General features: G+C 52.2%; 1 protein-coding gene across 2 annotated transcripts in view; it reads left to right on the top strand.

Moving 5' to 3' along the window:
* NKAIN1 (sodium/potassium transporting ATPase interacting 1) overlaps positions 1-22,734 on the top strand; it is a 38,423-nt gene extending 15,689 nt beyond the window's left edge. The window contains exons 2-7 of one of the 2 annotated variants that reach the window (XM_036350642.1): positions 17,748-17,885; positions 19,512-19,592; positions 21,225-21,422; positions 21,828-21,888; positions 22,319-22,400; positions 22,547-22,734. In XM_036350642.1, coding sequence (XP_036206535.1) covers positions 17,748-17,885; positions 19,512-19,592; positions 21,225-21,422; positions 21,828-21,888; positions 22,319-22,400; positions 22,547-22,556 — 570 coding nt within the window. In that variant the 3' untranslated portion in view covers positions 22,557-22,734. Of the gene's footprint in view, positions 1-17,747; positions 17,886-19,511; positions 19,593-21,208; positions 21,423-21,827; positions 21,889-22,318; positions 22,401-22,546 lie in introns of those variants that run through there. The other variant, XM_036350643.1, reaches the window with a different exon arrangement.
* The last annotated feature ends 637 nt before the right edge of the window (positions 22,735-23,371 follow it).

Raw genomic sequence — 23,371 nt, 5'->3', positions numbered from 1 at the left:
GCTTTAAGGAGTCAGAGAAGTTGAAATTCACAGCCTGGCTGTCCAGACCTTATTTAAGAGTTTGTTAGCTTGGTTTATAACTTACTTAGACACTCTTGCCTCGGTCCTGAAGACCTCCAATGTTAGAGAGAAGGGTCTGGGCTTGGTGTGGGGGGCAGGTGCCTGATCTGCTTCGGGCAATTCCAGCTGCTCCAGCCTGTCACTGCCTGTCTGCTCTCAGCGGCCCCCAGTGCCATCTGAGTAGGCTGCTGTCCCCAAGCTGCTACGAGCTGTCATCCCCAAGATAGGCCACCAGGGACACAGGGATTCCCCCAACAAAATGAGAGGCTTTCTGGGGCCCATCCTGGGCATCATGCCATGGTTGTCAGCTGTGACAGGCTGGGCGGGTTGGCCCCCTGAGGCCTGATGGGACAGGATGAGGTAGGAGGGAGGGAGGGGGCATGGTTTAATCAAGGCCTGCACCAGGTGATGTTGAGACATCCCGTTTCTGCTACTCCTCAGGGGTGTGAGCACAGTCAAGTTGCTCAGCCTCTCTGAGCTGAGTTTTTGCATCTGTAAAATGCCTCTTAAGGCTGCTGGGCAAACTCAGTGACAGAATCCATGAAAAGCACCCAGCACAGCACTGGCACTGAGCCAAGGTGTAGGACGCGGTAGCTGCGGTAATTACGGCTAGCAGGGATCACGGTCAGGCTCCTGGAGGCGGTGCATGTGGGAGGCAGGGCTGTGCTGAGTGGGCAGCTCCCGGGCAGAGGATCCTGGACTTTGGGAGCCAGGAGGGTCCCAGAGAACATCCTTCAACCCTTTGTTTGAACAGACAGGTCCGCAGAGGCCCGGGGAGGCAGTGGGGCATGCTGGGTCCCTTCCGATGCCTGGCGTCAGGGTCCTTCATGGACTGTTCCACGACGCGGGCTGATGCCATCGCTGGAAAGGATCACAGTTGGGTGTGTGATTCCAGACAAAAATACCCTGAACAAAAATGCTCCCCTGCTCGGTTCTGGGCAGCCCTGGGCAAGCGTCTGCAGCTGGAGCTGCTCCCCATGGCCTCGGTGTTTCCAGGCAGAGCTGGTGAGGCAGCAGTGCCAAAGGGGCCCATCAATCCAGGAGGTGCCACTAGATAAGCCATAATGCCACACATGTTCCCAGAAGATGGGGCTCCAACCCCACTCTGACACCTGGTGGCCTCAAGAAAGGGCCTCACTCTCCCCCTCTGGGACACCACTCCCCTAGCAGGACAGTACGTCTGTTCCTCGTGGACACTGGCGCCAGAAGACCTGGTTCGAACCGCTACCTGCTGTGTGACCTTGGGCAGTTCTCTTCCTTACGCTTCAGTTTCCCATGTGGGAAGCCAGGATGATCTGTCTCTACCTGGCATGCTTTCTGTGAGGATTAAATGAATCAAAGCCTGCTAAGCAAGCAAGAGATACTTGGATATAATAAGCGTTAGCTATTATCTTAGTGTCTTTCTGGGGATAAAATGAAACGCCACCTGTAAAGTGCTGTGCTCAGCATATGCACATAGTAGGCACTTACAAACCATTTCTTCCTTTTCCTGTGAAGCCCAGGCCTGCAGATCAGGCAGGGGCCATCCTTAGGAGGGGCCCCCCTCCACCCTTGCTTCCACAGCACACCTCTCCCTCCAGCAGGCTCTGGCCCCGGGCCCGGAGTCAGGAGGCAGCTCCACTCCCTCTTGTCAGCTCCTCTGCCAGCCCTTTAGTCTTCAGCCAGCCTGGGGCTGGAGGCTGGGGCGGGTGGTGGCCGGGGTGGGGGGGGGGGGTGGGGGGTGGGGGTGATGAGGAGAAGAGAAGTCTCCTGGGGACTGTAGTACCTCTTAGGAGCCTGGGCTCTAGGGCCTGACCCACCTGGTTCATCACAGCTCTGCCCCCTCCAGCTCTGAGATCTCAGCTGCACACCCCCCTCTAGGACAGGGGCAGTGACCCATCCCTCACTCGTGGTTGAGGGCAAAGTGAGAAGGCGCAGGCAAAGTGCTTGCCACAAAGCCTGACAGTAAGTGCGCGCAAAATATTAGCCACCGTTTTTGATACTAGGGTTAAAGTTCAGAGCCAGGCATTTTGAAGGGAAACATTTCAGCTCAGTCTCCTGGGGGGGACCCCCTCCCCTGCCAAGCAGGGCTGGACCCTGCACAGGGCTTCTCCACTCTTCTTACTGCTCTGGCTCTCAGGCCCCAAGTGACCCCTCCCTTTCCCCTCTTTTGAGCTGGTCCAGCACAGAGCACCCCCAGGCCCAGAACTGCTGGGTTACCAGGGAAAGAAGAAGGGGACAGGATGGAGGGATGACACTCCTCCCACTCATTTATTCCTTTTGTCACAGATGAGTCAGAGCAGGAGACCTGCACAGATAAGCAAACCTTTACCACCCTGGAGAGCAAAGGGAAGGGCACCAGGCTGGCAGCACCCCCTTCTCCTCTCTGAGCCTCAGTGTCTGTATCTGTCCAATGGGGCTAATCCCACATTACAGTGGTGACATCAGTCACAGACTGAGCTGTGAAGGCCTGTTTCCGTGTGGGTAGCTGCTGTGGTTCTCTGCTGGAAGGAGAAGCAGGGAGGCTGGGATGGGAGCCAAGGCCGGGACGATAATGGAAGGGGAATCCGGAAGCCCCTGGGTGGGGGCTCTTGACGCCCACCACTGTTGCTAGGCAGACTTTCCCATCTGGCCTTTAGTCTGGCGGGAAGTCAGAAGGGGTTGCTGTTGCCATAGCAGTGAGGCTGGTTTTCATCAGTATTTTCTTCCCGGGAGTTTCGGTATAGGAGGTATCACTAAGTCAGGGAATTGGATGTTTTCCTCGCTTTCAGGTCCCATCAAGAGGGGCTCAGCCCAGCCCTGGCTGGTGTGCTAAGTGGTTAGAGCCCCCGCCTGAGCCCCAAAGGATCATGGGTTCAATTCCCAGTCAAGGACACGTACCTGGGTTGTAGGTTCAATCCCTGGTCCCAGTTGGGGCCCATGTAGGAGTCAACCAATCAACGTGTCTCTCTCACAGCAATGTTTCTCTCTCTCTCTCTCTCTCTCTCTCTCTCTCTCTACCCCCCTTCCCTAGCTTCCTTCCACTCTCTCTAAAAATCAATGGAAAAATATCCTCAGGTGAGGATTAACAAACAAAAAAAGGAGAGGCTTAGCCCAGAGAAATGACCTCCAGCTCTTTTCCAGATGTTGGCTGGGAGCACTTGCCCTGATACCCCCAGTGATGTTTGACTCGAGGCACTCAGAGGGTTTGGTGGCCCCCCTCCAGCTGTCAGCTGTTGTCCTGCTCAGCCGCTGCCCCTGCCACATTGGCATCTGGCCATAGGACACAGAAGCCCTGCCAGCCCTTCCCTCTGTTGCCCTGCTCCCTCTCCTTTCCTCTGTCCGAGCCACGGGGATCTTTTCTGGGTCCTTCTGACCGAACTCCCTCCCGCCACAGGGGTCTCCTCCTCCTCAGCCTTCTTTCCTCGCCAGCCCCTCTTCAGATCACTTCCTCTAGAAAGTCTTCCTTGACTATTTCCATCATAGCTCTCATTCTTGGAACCCTTCCTTCAGCGGATTTTGGGTGTGTGTGTGTGGGGGGGGGGCGTTGAGTCCCCCCCCCCCCAACTCCCCACTGAATATAAGCTCCACGAGGACAAGAGCTGTGTCTGGGTTTTTCCTCTTCCTCCTCCTCTTCCTCTTCTTCCTTCTTCTTGATTGAAGTGTGATTCTCGTACCATAAAATTTACTACTTTAAAGTGTAAAAGCCAGTGTTTTCTAGTATGTTCACAGCGTACCGGTATGTGCAGCATTCACCACTCTCTAACTCCAGAACATTTTCATCCCTCAAAACAAAACAAAACAAAACAACACCTCAAACCCACTAGCAGTCACTCCCCATTTTCCCTCCTGCCAGCCCTTGGCTACCATTAATCTACTTTCTGTCTCTCTGGATTTGCCTATTCCTGATATTTTATATAGATGGAATCTATATAAAAGATGTGACTAGCTTCTTTCACTGAGCATAAAGTTTTCAAGATTCATCCATGTTGGGCATGTATCAGGATTATTTTGGCTATTCTGGGTCTCTTGCATTTCTATATGAATTTTAGGACCAGCTTATCCACTTTGGGGGGAAAAAAAAAGGTAGTTGGAATTTTGACAGAGATTGTATTAAATCTATAAGATCAATTTGGGAGTATTGCCATCTTACCAACATTAAGTCTTCCAACCCGTGAACACTGGATGCCTTTCCATTTAATTTTTTAACAATATTTTATAGTTTTCAGGGTATGAATCTTTCACCTTCTTGGTTGGTTAAATTTATCCTTGGTACTTTATTCTTTTTGCTGCTGTTGTAAATGGAATTTTCTTAATTCAATTTTGGATTGTTCATTGCTAGTGTATAGAAATACAACTGATTTCTGTATATTGATATTGGATCTTGCAACATTGCTGATCTAACTTAGTAGCCCTGAGTTTTGTTTTTGGTTTTTTAATTGATTTCAGAGAGGAAGGGAGAAGGAGAGAAAGAAAGAAATATCAGTGATGAGAGAGAATCATTGATTGGCTGCCTCCTGCAGGTTCCCCCACTGAGGATCAAGCTGCAACCTGGGCATGTGCCCTTGACCGGAATCGAACCCGGGACTCTTCAGTCTGCAGGCTGATGCTCTATCCACTGAGCCAAACCAGCTAGGGCTGTTTCTTCCTTTCCAATCCAGATGCCTTTGATTGATTTCTTTTTCTTGCCTAATTGGCTAGAATCTTCAGTGCAATGTTGAATAGAAGTGAGGAGAGCGGACATTCTTGCCTTGTTCCTGAATTGAGGGGGAACGCTTTCAGACTTTCACCTTTAAGTACGATGTTAGCTGTGGGTTTTTCATACCCTTAACCGGATTGAAAAGTTCCCTTTTGTTCCAATTTTGTTGAGTGTTTATGTCATGAAAGGGGCTGTGTCTGTTTGTGCTTTTGCTTGCCACTGTATCTTCAGTGTCTAGTATTGTGGCTGACACTCAATTAATGAGGTGAGAATAAAGGTCTAATGGTGGCCCACAGGGCCAGTCTTCTCACAATCTTCCTGCAGCGACTCCAGCTGTCCATGGCCCTGACTTCAGGCTTGGATCCTTTCTCCTCACCCACTCCTCTCAGCCTTACCCTGGCCTTGGCCCACAGACTTACGTTCCAGTATGAATGATTCCCATTTCAGATGAGAACACAGCCTCAGCCATGCCGAGTGGCTTACTAGCCGTGTGGCCTGTAAGTGGCGGAGACAGGATTGATACCCAACCTGATAGCATCTCAGGCCGCAGTTCCTGTACCTGCCAGGTTGGGAGGAGGAGGACATTAAGCCACAGGATGCAGATACCGTGCATCCGTGCAGAGCATTGATTCTACCCTGATTTCCGGGGACGTGAACTAAAGAGGAGGCTCTGTTTAGAGGAGAATGCTGGGTGCATATTCTGTTAAGATAACACAGACTCGCAGAAGAGTCCTCTCTTGCAGCTGTTGGGGATGCTTAGGTGGGAAGGAGGTGGAGCGTGAATGTTGCTGTGCTGCTATTTTTTTTTTTAAGATTTTTTAAAAAATTGATTTCAGCCAGAACCGGTTTGGCTCAGTGGATAGAGCGTCAGCCTGCGGACTCAAGGGTCCCGGGTTCGATTCCAGTCAGGGGCACGTACCTTGGTTGCGGGCACATCCCCAGTGGGGGGCGTGCAGAAGGCAGCTGATCAATGTTTCTCCTCATTGATGTTTCTGGCTCTCTATCCCTCTCCCTTCCTCTCTGTAAAAAAATCAATAAATTTAAAAAAAAAATGATTTCAGAGAGAGGAAGGGAGAGGGAGACAGAAACATCTGATGAGGGATCATCAATTGGCTGCCTCCTGCACGCCCCTATTGAGGATTGAGCCCACACCCTGGGCATGTGCCCTGACCGGGAATTGAACCGTGACCTCCTGGTTCATAGGTCGACGCTCAACCACTGAACCACACCAGTCAGGCAGGTGTGTTACTCTTGACTCCTTTAGAACGGGAAGCGTGAGCCCTGGGGGTCTCCCCTGTGAGGGGAGAGTTTGAGGGTTCCTTGATCTCAGTTATTCTGTTGGATCCACCCTTAACCCAAGAAGCAAGAAGGGTAGGGATTACGATTCCCATTTTATAGATGAGGAAATGGAGGCCCTGAACGGGCATGCGATTTGCCCAAGGTCTGAGCAACATAATTCTGAGACAGGCTGTCCCAGAGCCACACCAGAGCCCGGTACAGAAAAGCCAGAGCTGGGAGGGGGCCCAGAAAGGCAGGACTGTTTGGTACGGCAGCATCTTGTCTGGTATCTGACGTGCCTCTACTGCAGGCCAGGAGGGACGGCCACTATCAGTGCTGGCCTGGCGTGAGGGAGCCCAGGTCAGCTTCGAGGGCGCTTTCTGAGGGAGCCCTGGGGCCCAGCGAACTGAGCCAACATGAGAGGTTTCCACGGTGCTGTGAGGCAGGCAGGCCTCCTGCCCGAGGAGCTGGCAAAAGGGCTGCAGGAGGACTCTGTTTTGTCTCATTAGCAAGGAAGAAAGGCCTCCGAAAAAAAATGAAAGAAACCTTCCCCAAAGGAAGGCAGCCGGGAATGAGAAAGCTTCAGTGGAGGCCGAGCTAGGTCAGAGCACAAGCCTCCAGAGGCATGGGGCGGAGAGGGGGAGGGGGCCCTGGGAGGACTGCGCTCAGACTTGATGAAAGAATGGCATTTGTCAGGTGCCCCTCCTGTGCCAAGTGCCATATTTTGCATCCTTTAAGGTCACCTCTGAAAGGTAGGTTTTAATCTTTTCCTTGTGATAGTGGAGGAAACGGGCTTAGGGGGTGTTAGACGCTTGCTGGAGGTCACATGGCTAGTAAATGATGGATTTGAACAGAACACATCTCAGCACCATCAGTGTCACTAGCAGATTCGTTGGGAGGAGAGCCAGTTTCAGCAGAAGGGAGTCAGGCCTCAGTGGGGACACTGCGGGGGGCCCAGCAGCCGTTTGTAGAGCAGAAGAGCTCATGGGGAAGGTGGGGTGGTGGTGGGCAGGCTTTAGAGCCCACAGGTCTGCGTTGGAATCCTGCCCCTGCCTGCTCTGCGACCTGGAGTCTATGACTTTGCTCCCTGGGCCTCTGTTTCCACATATGGAAATAGCACCGCTCAAAAGCTGAAAGGAATTGCCCTGTTTGGGTGGCTCAGTAGGTTGAAGTGTCCTCCCGTGCGCCAAAAGGTTGTGAGTTTGATTCCTAGTCGGGGCACATACAGGAGGCAACAGATCGATGTTGCTCTCTCACATCAATGTTTCTCTCATTCTCCCTTCTCTCTCTCTAAAAAACAAACAAAACAAAACCATATCCTCAGGTGAGGATTAAGGGGGGTGGGGGAAGAGTTGAGAAGAGTAAATGAAGTGGACATAAGGCAGCCTGTACAGGGCAGGCTCAGTGCCAGCCCCGAAGGGAAGTCCTTGCTCTCTGGGCTTGTGCAGCACTGACACTTGAAGTCCATCATCTGTGCCCCCAGCACAGGGCGGGGGCGGGGTGTGTGTGTGCCATGAATGCTTGGCAGGTGAATAAGGAGAGAAAGGGCAGAGCAAGGGGCCAGCTCGGGGTGGAGGGAGCCCTACCTGGCCTCAAAGAGGCCTGCACACCAGGACGACTATGGTCTCCTCTGAGAGGTCTCAGGCCCTGGATCTTCACTGTGGGCAACATCATCACAGCTAACATGGCTTCTTACCCATGGCTCCAGGCCAGGCGGTATTCTGAGCATTTTACACACATTCCCTCATTTAGGCCTCACAACTACCCCACAAGATGGTACCATTGTCATTATCCCCATTCTATGGATGAAGACGTAAAGCACAGAGAGGTTAAGTGACTTGCTGAAGGGTACATAGCTAATGTGTTAAAGGCAGCATTCAAGCCCAGATGGTCTGACTCCTAGGCCACACTTTTAACCACTACAGTGTACAGTTTCTCAAAAAACTCAAGCAGCAAGAATCTGACCTTAGTATGAAGCCAAGGACTTAATAATTATCCTAATAATGTGGGCATAGTACTTTATAGTTTAGAAAGCACATTAGATTATATAAATTGCTTTCATGGTTATGATCTTATTTGATCTCTAATTTCTCTGTGAAGAAGGCAGGACATTATTGTCCTGTTTTTGCCGGTAAGAAATTAAGATCCAGAAGGGAATGTAGCTTGTTCAATGAAGGATAATTTACTGAGCACTTACTATATGCAGAGTCCTTGACTCACATTGCCTCGCTGAATCCTCACACCCCTCAGGTATTTAGTGATAATATTCCCATGGTATAGATGAGGAAACTGACTTTCCCAGATCCCAAAGCTTGTAAGTGAGAGCTGGGAATCCATCCCAGGTCTGCCTGACTCCCAGAGCCTGAGATTTTAAACTACTGGGCTCAGGCCTCCGTCCCATGCTGGGCAGATGTTAACACCCAAGTGTTTTTGTCTACCTTCTAGTTTTTCCCACTCCAACTCCATCCTTATAGCCACTCCTGAAACTTTCAATGCCTCCTTAATTAATTCTCCCTGCTTAAGTGCCTGCTCCATTTTAGATGCTTTCTGCCATGAGTTTTTGGCTTAATTATATGATGTCATTCATGGTACTTAATGGGGGGATCTGATTAATCATCTTTATATTTATTCAAATGTCCATTTGTCTGTAGCCGGCGTCTCCTGGGAGAGCCTGGTTTTTGCTGGTTTTCTCTGCCCGGATTGCCTTCCCCTCCATCCCCTTCTGGAATGCTCCTCTAGGAGGGCGCTCTCTTCCCAAGCCTTCACTGTCCACGCCAGAGCCTGCTGGAGTCTCGGCCTCTGGGGCCTGGGACTGAGGATGCCCCAACAGTTTGGACATGGGGGTAGGGGCAGAGATAGAGTGGGCATCACCAAGAAGGTGGGAGTCCTGGGAGAATGGGGCCCCAGCAAGGAAAGCCTCAGCGTCTCCACCAGGCGTCCCACCTCCAGCCCGTCCTCCACCCCCACTGCCCCAGCCAGAGAAGCACCCGGCTTCCACAGCCCTCTGCCCTAACCTCCCTGGCTCCTGGGGGCCAGTGGGATAAAGCTCTGGGACTGAGGCCCAGCCAGGTCTTCCCCACCCTGCCACCCCTCACACCATTCATTCAAGAGCCACCCCAGGTCCCCGAGTCGTCCATACGCTCCCACATCTGGGGGTGACCAGCTCGTCCCAGTTTGCCCAGGACTTTTGGATTTTATCTTTTAAAGTGATGCACTCCAAGAAACTCCATAGTGCCAGGGAAACTAGGACGATGGGTCACCTTGCTCACACCTCAGGGTTTTGTCCATGTTCATTTTTCCCCTAGTAATTTCTTCTTTCTTTTGTTTTCTTATAAAAGTATTACCCCTCAATGTAAAACCTTACAGAAATGTCTCTGGTTGACTCTCTAAGATCACCCCCCAAATCCCACACTCCAGAGTTAACAGTGTGATGTCTCCTTTTCTTTTTTCTGCTCAAAAATAAGTTCGTACTCCCGCGGCTCTGCGGCCTTTTCACTCCGCCCAGCTTGGCCCTCCTTCCACGCTCGTTGTAATAGCTGTGCTGTGTGTGTTCCATCCTGTGGAGGTGCCATAATTTATTGTGGGTCCTTCGGACGGACATTCAGAATGTTTCCAGTGTTTCATTATTATCGTCCGCTCAAGGCCACGTTAAATAGCAAACTAACTCCTCTGCCTTAGCTGGTTTGGCTCCGTGGATAGAGCGTCGGCCTGTGGACTGGAGGGTCCCAGGTTTGATTCCGGCCAAGGGCACATGCCTGGGTTGCAGGCTTGATCCCCAGTGGGGGGCGTGCAGGAGGCAGCCAATCAATGATTCTCATCATTGATGTTTCTATCTCTCTCTCCCTCTCCCTTCCTCTCTAAAATCAATAACTATTTTTTTTATTTTTAAAAAATATATTTTATTGATTTTTTTACAGAGAGAAAGGGTGAGGGATAGAGAGTTAGAAACATCAATGAGAGAGAAACATTGATTAGCTGCCTCCTGCACACTCCCTATTGGGTATGTGCCCTCAACCAAGGTACACGCCCTTGACTAGGATTGAACCTGGGACCCTTGAGTCCGCAGGCCAATGCTCTATCCAGTGAGCCAAATTGGTTAGGGCTATTAAAATATATTTTAAAAAATGGTTTAAAAACAATACTTCTCATTTCTAAAAAAAAAAAGAAAAAGAAAAAAAAAGAATATCACCTCCTCTATAACCCCTTCCTTGATCTTCCAGGTGGTCTCAGGTTTTTTTCTTATTACTGTCATTACTGTAATAATAGTTAACATTTATAGAGTGCTTACTATGTCAGGCACTTGACCTATATTATCTCATTTAATTTTCACGCCAACTCCACGAATTGTGGAGACTGTTATCCACATTTTACAGACGGGGAGACAGGCTCATCTGGATGATAAACCCAAGCAGTCTGGCTCCAGAGCGCCCCCACTGCCCCGTTACCCTAAACTGCCTCATAGTTTTCCAAAGGGTGCATGGAGTGGGTGGTGAGGTCAGAGGCCCCCTGCTCCCTGGCTGTACATCTGCACGAGGGCAAAGCCCAGCCGTGTGATGAAAGGTCAAAGCTGGTGGCCTCCAGCTTCCAATCCACTTTCTGCCAGAACCCAGAGAAACTAGTGGGGGGAAGGGCCTGGTAGGAGGAGGGTGGCATAGTAGCCCCAGATCCAAGGTGCAGGCTCTGCTGGGCTCCTGCTGGCTTCTGGGCCTGTTAGAGGGGTGGGTCTGCCCACAGGCAGAAAGCAAGGAGCTCCAGGAGTGGAGACTGGGGGTTAGTGGGGCCAGGGCAGGGCCTGGGCGTGGGAATGATGGAGAAGATCCCTCAGTCCTCTCAACACCTAGGTGAAGTAGGCATCCTGTCCCCATTCTACAGAGGAGGAGGCTGAGTCACAGAGAGTCACTGGCCCTTCCCTGCGTGGCCCACACCACCTCCCACTATGCTGCCTGTGGGCCTGGACCAGATGGTACATGAGGAGACAAGCCTATGAGATGGAGGGACGCTTTGATTCTTTTTAGACTGACCTTGGTATCACCCTGGGCTGCTAGGCCTAGGGTTTATGCAAATTAATGTAGATGTATGCTAATGAGACCACTACCAATCCCCTCTTTCTAATGGAGCTGCCAGCTCTGAGGTGCATTGGGATAGATCTGCCCAGAAGGGGCCCGAGGAGCCCCCTAGCTGGGGATGGGTCAGCAGTCACTGGAGTGGGGTTGCCATGGAGACTGAGGCCAAGCCCCAGTGGCTACATTCTGACAGAACCAGGGCCGGTTAGATCAGCCCTCTGAGACAGTCCTGGGCCTCCCTAATAACTCCACGCTGGTCTCCCAGGGCTAATTACCTGGAAGGTGGTGACCAGCTGCTCCCTGCTCCTCGGGCTCCACTGAGGTAGAGGGTTGGGCCACAGCGGGAGGGTGTGAGGAAGACAGATGGCAGTCTGGGGGCTGGAGGGAGTGGGGAACTGTCCTGAGGAAGAGGGAGCAGGGCTGGAAGGGGTGAAATTCCCAAAAGCCACATCATGCAAACAGGCTCAGGGAGCCATGTGGTAGGGAAGAGCGAGGGCTTGGCCCCAAACTGATTGTTGGAGCCTCAGCTCTCTGTGTGTCCTTGGGCAGGGCCCCTGCACTTCTCTGGGCCTTGTCTATCAATGGGGGTAGGATTAAGAGACGTGATGTGAGTATGAGGGGTTATATACAGTAGGTGCTCAATAAATGATTCTGCAATTCTAAGACCCATTGAGAGAAGGTATTGATCTCCTTCGGGGAGAATTTGTTTTGTTTTCTAATGGTAAAGAACTTTCCCTTTTCTTGCCCCTCTGTGCTTCCCCTGCTGTCTGGGCTGGGGCCAGAGTCCTGGTGTCTGCACTGAGGACAGGAGTGGGGTTGTCTCTGTTCACTGCTGAGTTCTCTGAACTTAGCACACAAAAGACACTCGAGAACTATTTGTAGAATGAATGAACGGACAGATGTGAAGTACTCAGAACAGTGTCTGGCACTAATTGGAGGTTAATAAATGTGAGCTGTTACAGCACTGCCCCCGGAGGCTTTGCTGGGTGACTTATGAGAGGCCCTTGACCCAGAGCAGGCTCTGCCCCCTTCCCAAGCCCCTGCCTCTGGAGAGATGGCTGTTGGGTGGGAAGAGCAGTGGGTACGGAGACAAGGACTCAGATCGCGGCTCTGCCTCTTCCTGTCTGCGTGATTTCAGGAGACTAAGGTGACTGCTCTCTGTGAAAAGGGAACCTTCTATTGAGGCAGCTCCACTAGGGCTGAGGGGAGAGGGTACCCTCAGTTGGCGGAACCTAGAGACGGGTGCTGATGGGTCCAGGTAGGGTGAGGCAGGGAAAGCAGGGCTGTGATGGCTCAGGCAGAACCTGGAGCCAGGCTGGGACAGGGGCCGGCAGAACCAGCTTCTGGGGGGGCGGGGGAAGAGCCATTCGGCTCTCAGCAGAGGTCACAGGACCCCAAGGCCAGTCCCCCCGCAGGCAGGCAGACTGCATGCGGCACCACCAGGCCTAGATAGTGACCTGGAGCTACAGCGGCCCCCATGGCACAGTGAGAACACTGAGGCCAGAGGAGGAAACCGCCCAGGGCCCCGCACGCATTCTCATCGGAGGAGGAGGAGACCTCAGATCTGCTGAGCCACTCTAGCACCGTTGTAACATGGGCTGAGCAATGAATCAACATGTTAAAACTTTTTTTTCCCAAAAAATATAACTGTTGTCAAAAAGAATTTCAGAAATACGAAGTGTGTATATTTAAAAGTAGAAGTCTCCCCATCTCCCCTTTCACACTCCCTGGAGAGAACTTCTCATGATTATCTATTGTATTTCTGTGGCTCTTGACTGTGCATTTACAGTCACACACATTTCGTGTCTCTCTCTCTCTCTTTTTTTTTTTTTACACAAATAGAATCATGTTGTTCTGCAGCTCGTTTTATTTCACTTAACAGTTATGGCCTTGGCCATTTTCCAGCAGGACCCAGGCTGGGACAGAGAGAAACAGAAGGGCTGCAGGAGCCCTGGAAAACAAGAGCTGTGTGTGCGTGTGTGTGTGTGTGTGTGTGTGTGTGTGTGTGTGTGTTGGGGACAGGAAGGAGGCCCAGGGGAGGTGGGGAACCTGGCAGAGAAGCCCCCATCGTCAGCTCCCAGAGCACTGTGATATCTAGGCTTGAGCTCTCCGAGGCAGGAGCCACACCAGCTTGTCCACATAGCCTGCTCAGGGCCCGGCACATAGTAGGTGCTCAAGAAACATTTGTACAATGAATTGAGTCACTGCCAAGCCCATCTTTCTTGTCCTGGCAAAGACTACTTGGTCTCCATGCCTGTACTCCTTTCAATCTCTTGTTGGGTGTTTATTTTAACTCATGCTCAAATGGCATTGACCCCAAATGGACCCTGGAGATGGGGGCAGAGCTCAGGGAGAGGGAGAAGACCCTCCCCGTAGAAAGTCACTGCCCCTTTCTGCTGTCAGTTTGCTCACCTCCCTAATGAGGGGGCTGGACCAGCAGATCTCCAGGGGTCCTTCCAGCTCTGCTGTCTGTGGCTTCAATCCCACTCCCTCATTTCACGGATGAGGGGCTGCGTCGAGTTTAATTTTGTCAGCTGCCTCAGAAATCCATTGGGAAAAGGGAGGCTTGAGTTTGAGGATGCAGAAAATGCTGTTGCCATATACCGAGCACCAACTGTGTGCCAGGGCCTGAGCTGAGAGCTGTCCGTAAAGTGCGCTGTCTGAATCCTTAGGATGTTTTCCTAGGCTCAGAGAGGGTGAGTAACTTGCCTAAGGTCACACCAGGACTGAGCTGGGGGTGGATCTCAGGTCTGCCTGATCCTAAATGGGGAACTCTTCCCAACTCGGTCCTCTGTGAACCAAAATCAATAAAAGAGATAGTATCCGGCTGGACCAAACCATTCTCAGAAAACTTCAGGGGCCTCTCCCTCATTATTTCTCAGACAGCCTGACTTCTGTGTCTAAGTCCTGGGGCTACATGACTGGAATTTGGGCCAGGAAAGTAGTTGACTTGCAGGATTGGCTGGCGAGGGCTTGGATACAAGAGACTTCTGATGGATTTTGTGGCCCCAAGCCCAAACCCCTCCCTGCCCTCTCCTCCTAGGGGCTGGGGTGGGCCCATCTCCCATCTCCATTATTCATTCCTTGCCCCCCACTTCCCACCCCCCACCTGGTGTTGAACTCCTGGGGTTGGCGTCTAGACAGACAAGAGCATCCTACTGAGAACAGAAGCAGCCCTGACTGGGGCTGAAGGTTCCCATGGCAACTGCATCCCCTCAGCTGGCAGCTACCCGATAAATAAATAATTAGGGTGGGGGTGGGGAGCTAAGGGCAGGGGGAGGGGCAGCAGGGGAGCCTCTTGGAGGTTTCACTCAGGAAAGAGGGGGATAGGTTAGAAGTGGGGTGTGGGGGGGGCGTGGCATTGCAAAGGCCAGGTGAGAGCAGACAGTGGAGGGAGAAAGGTGACCAGCTGTGTAAGAGATTCAGCAAGTCAGAGCCAGAACTTGACAGGCCCGGCATGGAGGTGAGGGAGAGCGGGGAGACCAGGACCTAAAGTTCCGTTTTCCAGCTCATGCAGCTGGACACATCATGGGGCCCCAAGTCACTGGAAATGGACCAGGTTTGAGCGTATTAAGTTCATGATGAGCCATCCAGTGGGCAGTTGGTTTATAAAGGGGCTGGAAGCTGAAACATGAGCAGGTAGTCACTGAAGCTTGGGTAGGCATGCGTTTGCTGGGACAAGTGGAGCATGAAAAAGGGCCAAATATAGCCCTGAGGTTCTTGGATATTTAAGGGTCTGAGTGCATGGGAGGATGAGCTGCGCTGGATTCGGGAGTGGCCAGACAGGGTGGAGAATGAGGTTACCTTTAGCACCTGCAGTGTGCCAGGCTTGGCCCTCACCACTAACACAGCAGCGGACATCTCAGGCAGAAACCCCCACTCTCATGGAGTTTGCCCTCTAATGCAGGAGATAGACAGTACATAGAAGGTGGGTAGATAAATGCCATGGAAAAAATAAAACCAGTGGGGAGGCAGGGAGTCCTGCGGTGGAGAATAATTTTATTTGATAAATATTTTTATTGATTTTTAGAGAGAGAGGAAGGGAGAGGGAGAAACATCGATGTAAGAGCAAAGCATTGATCAGCTACTTCCTGCCTCCTGCACCCCCGCTACCGGGGATTGAGCCCTAAACCCGGGCATGTGTCCTGACCAGGAATCGAACCTGCTACCTTTCAGTGCACGGGACAATGCCCAAGAACTGAGCCACAGCCCTCTGTCCTCTGATGACAGCCTCCTTGCCAGGACCAGGTGCCAGCTGAGTTGAGAGCTTCAAGCTGGATCCCAAACCACCACGTTTCCTAAAGCCTAGCAGAGTGTGGGTGGAAGGGAGAACAAAAATGAGGCAGAGCCCTGGCCAGTTTGGTTCAGCGGATAGAGCATCGGTCTGCAGACTAAAGGGTCCTGGGTTCGGTTTCGGTCATAGGGCACATGCCCAGGTTTCGGGCTTGATCCCCAGTATGGGGCGTGCAGGAGGCAGCCGTCCAATGAGTCCCTCTCTTATCATTGATGTTTCCATCTCTCTCGCCCTCTCCCTTCCTCTTTGAAATCAATAAAAATATATTTTTTTTAAAAAAGAGAGAATAAACCTCATTTAAAAAAAAAAGTGAGGCAGGGCCTTTTGGCAGGGGGAGCAGCCTGGGGAGTTTCTCTCCCAAGGTCGGCAGATCATTGACGTCAAAACCAGAAGGACCCTTAGAGGTCATGTGGTCCAGCGGCCTCTATGTATGCAAGAGCAGCCCAAGACCCAGCAGGAAGGTGGCCTACCCAAGGTCACCCATGGTCAGTACCAGACTCTCAACCGGAACCATGCCTCTTAACACCCAGGCCACTGCCCACTGGGAGAGGTTGTGTGTTGGGGCCAAGGTGAGACAGGTGGCAGAGAAAGGCAGAATGGTTGCCTGGCTCTGCCACCAACCAGTTGTGTGACCTTAGGCCAGTCACTTCCCCTCTCTGAGCCTCAGTTGTCTCTTTCTCCAAAATGAGATCATGATCTCAGTTCTGCCTTTCTGCCAGGGAGTATGGAGGGAGAGATGAACTTGGAACGCTCTTTACAATCCGCAGAGCCCTGCGAGGGGAGTCACCAAAAAGAGGCAGGCTGGTGCCAGGTGGGTGGGTGCCAGGGTTGAGCCCGCAGCTTCCTGGGTCTCTGCCCAGCCCTGCCATCTGTGTGGTAGCATCAGGTCCACCTTCTCCTGCCTCCCTCCCAGGAAAAAAGCTTCTGGGACCTTTTCACTTGATCAGAATCTTCCCTTTCCCTCCCAAGCCAGACCCGCTTCTCTCCCCTTCTTCTATCTCAGTCAGGACTCTTGGTTGCAAGTGACAGAAATCGCAGGTCCAGGGAGGGGCAGTTCGTTTCAGGCATGTCTGGGTCCTCAGACCTACAATGATGTCACCGGGGACACTGTCCCTGCTTGTTCATCTTCCTTCCTCACTCTCTCCCTGTTCCTTAGCTTTGGTGACTCTCGGGAGCAGGACACACAGTGAGTGCCCATCCCTGAGTAGATCGCTGTGTGGATTATTGGTTAGGCATAGGCCACCAGCCACTGTGGAAGTTAGAAGTCGGATCAGCCCCACCAAGCCACATGAACTGAGTGTCTGGGTGGCAGCTTCCAAAACCAGAAGAAGGAATGTTGGTCAGTCAATACCAATAGGTACCCTTGGCACCTTTGTTCCTGATTGTATCAGCTGAAAGATTGAAGTAGGGGCTGCTGGAAAGGGAGTGTTGATTGTGTCCTGTATCAGTTAGCTTTTGCTGTGTAACAAATCACCCCAAAATGTAGTAGTTTAAAAGAATCATTTTATTCAGCTCATGATTCTGTGTGTCGGCTGGGAGATCCTTCTGACTCTGGGCTGGGTATCTGTGGCCAGCTGGTGGGTTGGCTAGCATCTGAATGAGCTAGAACGGCCTCACTCTGATGGCTGACTGGCTGGCAGCTGGGGCGCCTGCCATTCAGCAGGTCAGCTCGGGCTCCTTCACAAGGTGTTCTCTGTGTTACAAGTGTAGCAAGTGAGCAAGCTCCAGTGCACAAGCATTTTTCACGTCTTCACTTGCTTCACATTTGCTTAAGCCCCATTGGGCAAAGCAAGTCACATGACCAAGTACGGAGCTAGTGTGGGCGGGCACTGCCAAAGAGCATGGAAATAGGAAGAAGAATTTGAGGCCAGTTTTGCAATCTACTGCAGCTCCCTCGGGGAAGGGGAGAAAATAAAATCCCTTTCTCTGTGGCCCATGGATCCCATAGGCCAGGGTAACCTCCTGAGAGGGGGCCTGGGAAGAGATGACTCAGACCCCAGGCATCCCTGGGGCCTCCAGGGCCAGGGCTCAGCCCTAGGGCAGGGCCAGGGAGGAGTCTGGATCCTGACTCCATCAACTGAGAGCCCCACGTAAGGAAGGAGCAAGTGGGGAGGGCCTCTTGGCAGGGAGGTAGGTGTTCTGAACCCTGGCTCCCATCTCCCTTCAGCCCACCCCAAAGTCATGATCAGGGCTCCGTCCTCCACCCCCACAGACTTGTCCCACCTCCCAGCAGCCCTTTGGTACTGCGGGGCTGGGATGGCTCCAAGATTTCTGCACAATCCGTCATGGTGCCTCATCACCACAATAACTGATGTCAGCTTCTCCACAAGGTCAAGGAGTCCCTGCCCTTCCCTTTTAGGGCGTGCACACGGCCTCAGTGTGTTCTTTCCCACAGGTGGCTGCGCTGGAGCGGCAGATCTTTGACTTCCTGGGCTACCAATGGGCTCCTATCCTAGCCAACTTCCTGCACATCATGGCGGTCATCCTGGGCATCTTTGGCACGGTGCAGTACCGCTCCCGGTACCTCATTCTGGTATGGCTCATTGACCCCTCCCCAGCCAACCTCTTCTCCTCACCCCTATCCATCTCCCCCACTCCTCCAACCAAAACTGCCCCCCACCACAGGCACGCAGACCCCTGCCCTGTCTTGCCTCTAGCCCTGTTGATGTGAATGCCCAAATCCCAATGCTTCTTTATTCAGCGGAGGCAGGTTGGTGTTTTTCCTAAAGAATTTCCGAGGGAAAAATCCAACTATTAACATGATACATCATTTAATGCAGTGGTTCTCAACCTTGGCTGCACATTAGAATCACCTGGGAATCTTTTTAAAATCCTGATTTCTGGGCCTCATCCTCCGGAAATTCTGTTTCTTTGTTACTAATGTTGTGGCCCCACCCCATAACAAAGAAACAGAATTTCCGGAGGATGAGGCCCAGAAATCGCGATTTTAAAAAGATTCCCAGGTGATTCTAATGTGCAGCCAAGGTTGAGAACCACTGATATAATGAGTGCCCACCTTGTGTTGGACACTCTGCTAAGATGCCACTTGCTTTGTTGGATCTTTACGCAGCTCTGCGAGGTATATCGCACCATCTCCATTTTCTCGATGAGGAAATGAGTCTCAGAAAGGTTGCAGCCCTTCCTAAGGTCACACAGCTAGAGGGTGGCAGAGCCAGGACTAGAGCCTCAGATCCAGAGTGGAGGCTCCTGCCACCTCACCACGCCGCCTCAGAAAGCCAGTGCGAGGACGGAGCCTGGTCTAGCTTAGTTCCTCAGGTTGCGTCGGGAAAGCTTGGCGCTTGTCCCTTGGTGTTCATCAAGAATACAGTCGAGAGTGGCTCTGAGGCCCATCCCCAGAGTGGACTGTGTCCCTGGCTCCTTCCTCCTGCTCCCTTTTTCTAAGTCCTGGTTGGTCCTGGATGGTCTCTGTCAAACTCCTGTTTTCAGTTCACCTGTGTCCCCTGCTCTTCCTCCGTGACCCATTCACATACCTCTCTTGAGGGAAAAGGCTTTTCGGTAGATTTACTACAGAAACGCTTGACACCTGCAATAACAGTGACACGCAGTGTCCTGCTACCACCAGAGCCCACTAGCCCTCATTCTAGGGCCTGTCCCCACCTCCCAGAGGCCAGGAGAACGTGGCCCTTCCAGGGTTTTCTCTCATCTGAGTGAGATATGAGAACCCTTCTCTCCAGTTCTCAGGACGGCCCAGACACCAGTGTAAAATGCTGTGTCTGCTGGTGGCCGCCACTGGAATTGTAGGCATAGGGTTTGGGTGGAAATAGCCAGCTCCTCTCCAGCTCTTGGCCATGTCCGGTGGCTGTTGTTTTCTGCCGAATGGATAGGATTAGCTACCCCAGGACTTGGGTTTGAGTTCCAGCCCTACCTCTTTCTAGCTGTGTGATCTTGGAAAAAATGACTCTCTCTAGGTCTTAAATTAGTTATCTCTGAAGCGAGGACAATGCCTTCCCTGCAGGGCTGTTATAAAGACTGGTTTGGTATAAAAATGATTTGTTAACTATTCTCAGTGCTCTATGAGCAAGGTGTTGTCGTAACGTCCCCTGCAAAAGTCTTCTCAGTCCATTAACTCTGTGTCCATGGACGTACCCCAAGCCCCCTCCCCCAAGCCCCACCCTGACCCCACCTCTGCTTTCCCCAGTATGCAGCCTGGCTGGTGCTCTGGGTTGGCTGGAATGCATTTATCATCTGCTTCTACCTGGAGGTTGGACAGCTGTCCCAGGTAAGCCTCAGGCCTGGCAGTGCCAGAGGGCAGAGCCTGACCTTTGCCCTCCCACCCTAAAGGCTCCCACGGTGATATGGGTCTGGGCCATCATCTCTTTAGTGGATTTTTTTTGTGTGTGTGTGGGGGGGATTATTTCTTGAAGAAACTTCCCTCCGCACACCCAAATAATCTATCCCCATCCCCCACCCCACATTTTTGTTTCTGGCCCCCTCTGCACTTCTCAGACACAAATGATGATGGAGCAGATAAGGGTGAAGATCCGTCTGTGTAAAGATGGGCTGGGGTCTCGGTTGATAACAAGCTTTGTAGAAACTAACAGTATATGGTGGCCCACAAAGCTACTCTTAGGCCTCACCTGTGCTCAGTGCAAGGGAGGTGAAAATCCCATGCACTTTGTACTGTTTAGACCGCAAAGATTCGAGTTCAGTGCTGATCAATATTTTTCAGAAGAACAAGAGGTTAGGTAGAGTTTGTTCGGGGAAAATTGAACAGACCATGTCACATAGAAAAATATCGAAGAAAGTAGGAATATTTAGCTTTGAGAAGAGTAAACCCAGAGGGTATAACTTCCATTTTTATTATTATTATTTTTTAATTCTAACCCAAGGATATTTTTTTTTTCATTGATATCTAGAGAGAGTGAAAGGGAGGGAGGGAGAGAAAGAGAGAAACGTCAACATGAGAGAGACACACACTGATTGGTTGCCTCCTGCATGGGCCCCTATGAGAGCTGGGGAACCTGCAACGAAGGTACGTGCGTGCCCTTGACCAGGAATCGAACCCTCGACCTTCGGTCCACAGGCCAACACCCCAGCCACTGAGCCAAACCATCGAGAGCACAACTTTCATTCTTAGATATTAAGAAGGCAGCATACATGAATGAGAGCAATGGGCTTGGTAGTTTGACTATCTACTAGATTCAAATCCAGCTTTAATGTTTTCTAGCTGTCTGACCTTGGGCAAGTGTCTTACTCTCTCTGAACTTCAGTTCCTCATTTAGTAAATTCAGATAAGAGCAACCCCAACTTCCTTTGATTGCTGAGGGGATAAACAAGATCACACATCTCAGTGCTGTGCACCTGGTCAGCATGCAGTGAATATTTGTTAGCAGACTGTATGAGTGAATGACTAATGAACACAGGGATGCACATCATGGGTAACAACTTCTGACCTAGGTCAGCCACTTCGCCATTTCAAATGGAGAGACTGAGGCCCAAGAGGGAAAAGGTTTGCCCAGGGTCACACATAGGGAGCACATGGGAGAGGCTGAATGGGCCGTGAAAGGGCCTGTATTGAAGATTTCACCAATAGCTGGAAAATTATATCTGGTCACTGTTAATGTTCTTTCCAGCCCTGGAATCCTGGGGTTCTGTGGGTCAGTACCAGCCCCTTCTATTGCTGATGGAATAGGGAGGCTTGCATGGTCATCCTGTGCCACCTACTGGCCAAGTGTGGATCTGCAGATACATACTCTGCATGCCCCCTCACCCCCATGCCCACCTCAAAGCAAGTTATGGGAGGAGGCTGCTATAAGGGTGCATATGTGAAATAGGCTTTATATATAGTCTCCTGGGAGCTGGGGAGGATTCCCCCACCCCAGCTCAGTATCCTAGGCCCCTCTACCCCCAGGACCGGGACTTCATCATGACCTTCAACACATCCCTGCACCGCTCCTGGTGGATGGAGAACGGGCCAGGCTGCCTGGTGACACCTGTCCTGAACTCCCGCCTGGCCCTGGAAGACCACCATGTCATCTCTGTCACTGGCTGCCTGCTCGACTATCCCTACATTGAAGCCCTCAGCAGCGCCCTGCAGATCTTCCTGGCTGTGAGTCCTCCTGTCCCCACCTCACAACACTCCCAGAAGTGGAGTCTGAAAGCCCCTTTGCTTAGCCCTAGTTAAGAAGGGTTGACTCTGGGTCTTCCAGCCTGCCTGGGGAGGATCTCCCACCCCCCATAATTCTCTTTCCTCTTAGCAAGCCAGTAAGGTATTGCCCAGATCCAACTGGGGAAACTGAGGCTCAAAGAGGTAAAATAATTACTTGTCCGAAGTCACAGTCCCAGGACAGAGACTGCAACCAGGAATGTTTGACTTTAAGGCCCAGCCATTAACTTGGAAGTTGTTAGGGGTTTGCCTTCACGTGAGCACACCCTGTCCCTCCAGCCGGGGTAGGCAGGGCCAGGCAGCGGGTGGAGGGAGAGCTTCCCTCTCCTCATCCTCTTCCTCCCTCAGCTGTTCGGCTTTGTGTTCGCCTGCTACGTGAGCAAAGTGTTCCTGGAGGAAGAGGACAGCTGTAAGTATGTGGCGCCCCAAGGAAGCGGAAAAGCCTGGCCGCGGGCCACCCCGCGTCTTCAGCACCCTGGACAGGGGCCCGCATGGCCTCGGTGGGAGGGAGCCCTGGGTCGGCCCCTCTATGAGTGGGGAGGAGAGGAGCCAGGGGTGGGTGGGATTTATATAGTCAGCCCATTCTGGACTGAGGTCCGGATGTCCAGGTGCCCAGTCCATGGCCCCAGCACCACCACCCTACCCGCCCCTTTCAGGCCCTGCCCCTTGGAGAGGCTCCACAAGGCTGGTCCCTATCTGGCACCTCTCATTCCCAGCGTTTTCCCCCAACCCCATCTCCTCCCCTTAAGTGGCTCAAGCCCTGCCCCCAAGAACCTTCTCCCTTAGGGACGCCCCGCCCCCAGCCCGTTTCTAACTGTATGCCACCTCCCCTTCTGCAGTTGACTTCATCGGTGGTTTTGACTCCTACGGATACCAGGCGCCCCAGAAGACGTCGCATTTACAGCTGCAGCCTCTGTACACGTGGGTCATGGCGCCGAGCAGGGTGGGATGGGGGACCCGGGCGTTAGTGTCGGTAAAAAGGAGAGGAGGGGTGGGAAGAGCAGTCGGATCTCTCTGCTCTCCCATTTTCGGGGTCCACTTTCCTAACCTGCCTTTGTTTCCTGCAGGTCGGGGTAGCTTCAGCCCCACGCCCACCCGGTGCCGTGCCGAGTGCTTTGTGCTAAACTGACAGCCGCTGCCACGAGCTCGGGCCAAGATGGCAGGCGCGCCCCCTGGTGGCTGGCGGGCTGACTGCAGCTTGCGCGGCTCTATCTGGTCTGCCTCGGACTTGGACTTGGCCCTTTGCAGCCTGGACTTCAGGGATGGGGCGGGGCGGGGCGGGGTGCGGGAGGGGAATCTCGGGGTTTGTATTTTTTTTAATATCTGCCTTGGCGTGCGCTGGGGCCTCCCTCCCTTTTCCAGCCTCTCTCTTTCAACCTTCGCTCAGCATCCTGTCCACTGTCCAGAGAGGAGAGGCAGGATGGACAGACTCACCCCACCTCCCCACACTCATTCACACCGTGAGCTAGGAGCAGGAGTCCTGGGTTCCAATCGCAGCTCCATCCCTGACTCTCTGTGTGACATCTGGCAAAGCCCTTGCCCTCTGGTCCTCAGTTTCCCCACCTCAAATAATTAAAATAATCCCTTAGCAGATGGAGCTCTTTCTAGCCTTCTCTCTCAGTTGACACTCAGTTCCCTCCTGGGTTAGGCTGGTATTATAATCCCCATTTTGCAGATAAGGAAACTGAGGCCCAGAGGTGTAGAGGCCACACAACTAGGCTTTTGGTGGAGGCAGGCCTTGAACACAGTGTACTTTCTGTAGTTTCAACCTCCAAAACCCAGTGCCTGGTCTCCGCATTCCATTTTCAAACAAACCCCTTTCCAGCCTGGACACTCTAGAACCCATGAGATCCACACCATACTTACACATCACCGCCACCACTTGCCAGCGC

This window comes from Myotis myotis, unplaced genomic scaffold (assembly GCF_014108235.1).
Source record: "Myotis myotis isolate mMyoMyo1 unplaced genomic scaffold, mMyoMyo1.p scaffold_m19_p_2, whole genome shotgun sequence".
NCBI classification, from domain to species: Eukaryota; Metazoa; Chordata; class Mammalia; order Chiroptera; family Vespertilionidae; genus Myotis; species Myotis myotis.
This window is presented reverse-complemented; position numbering and strand designations above follow the sequence as displayed.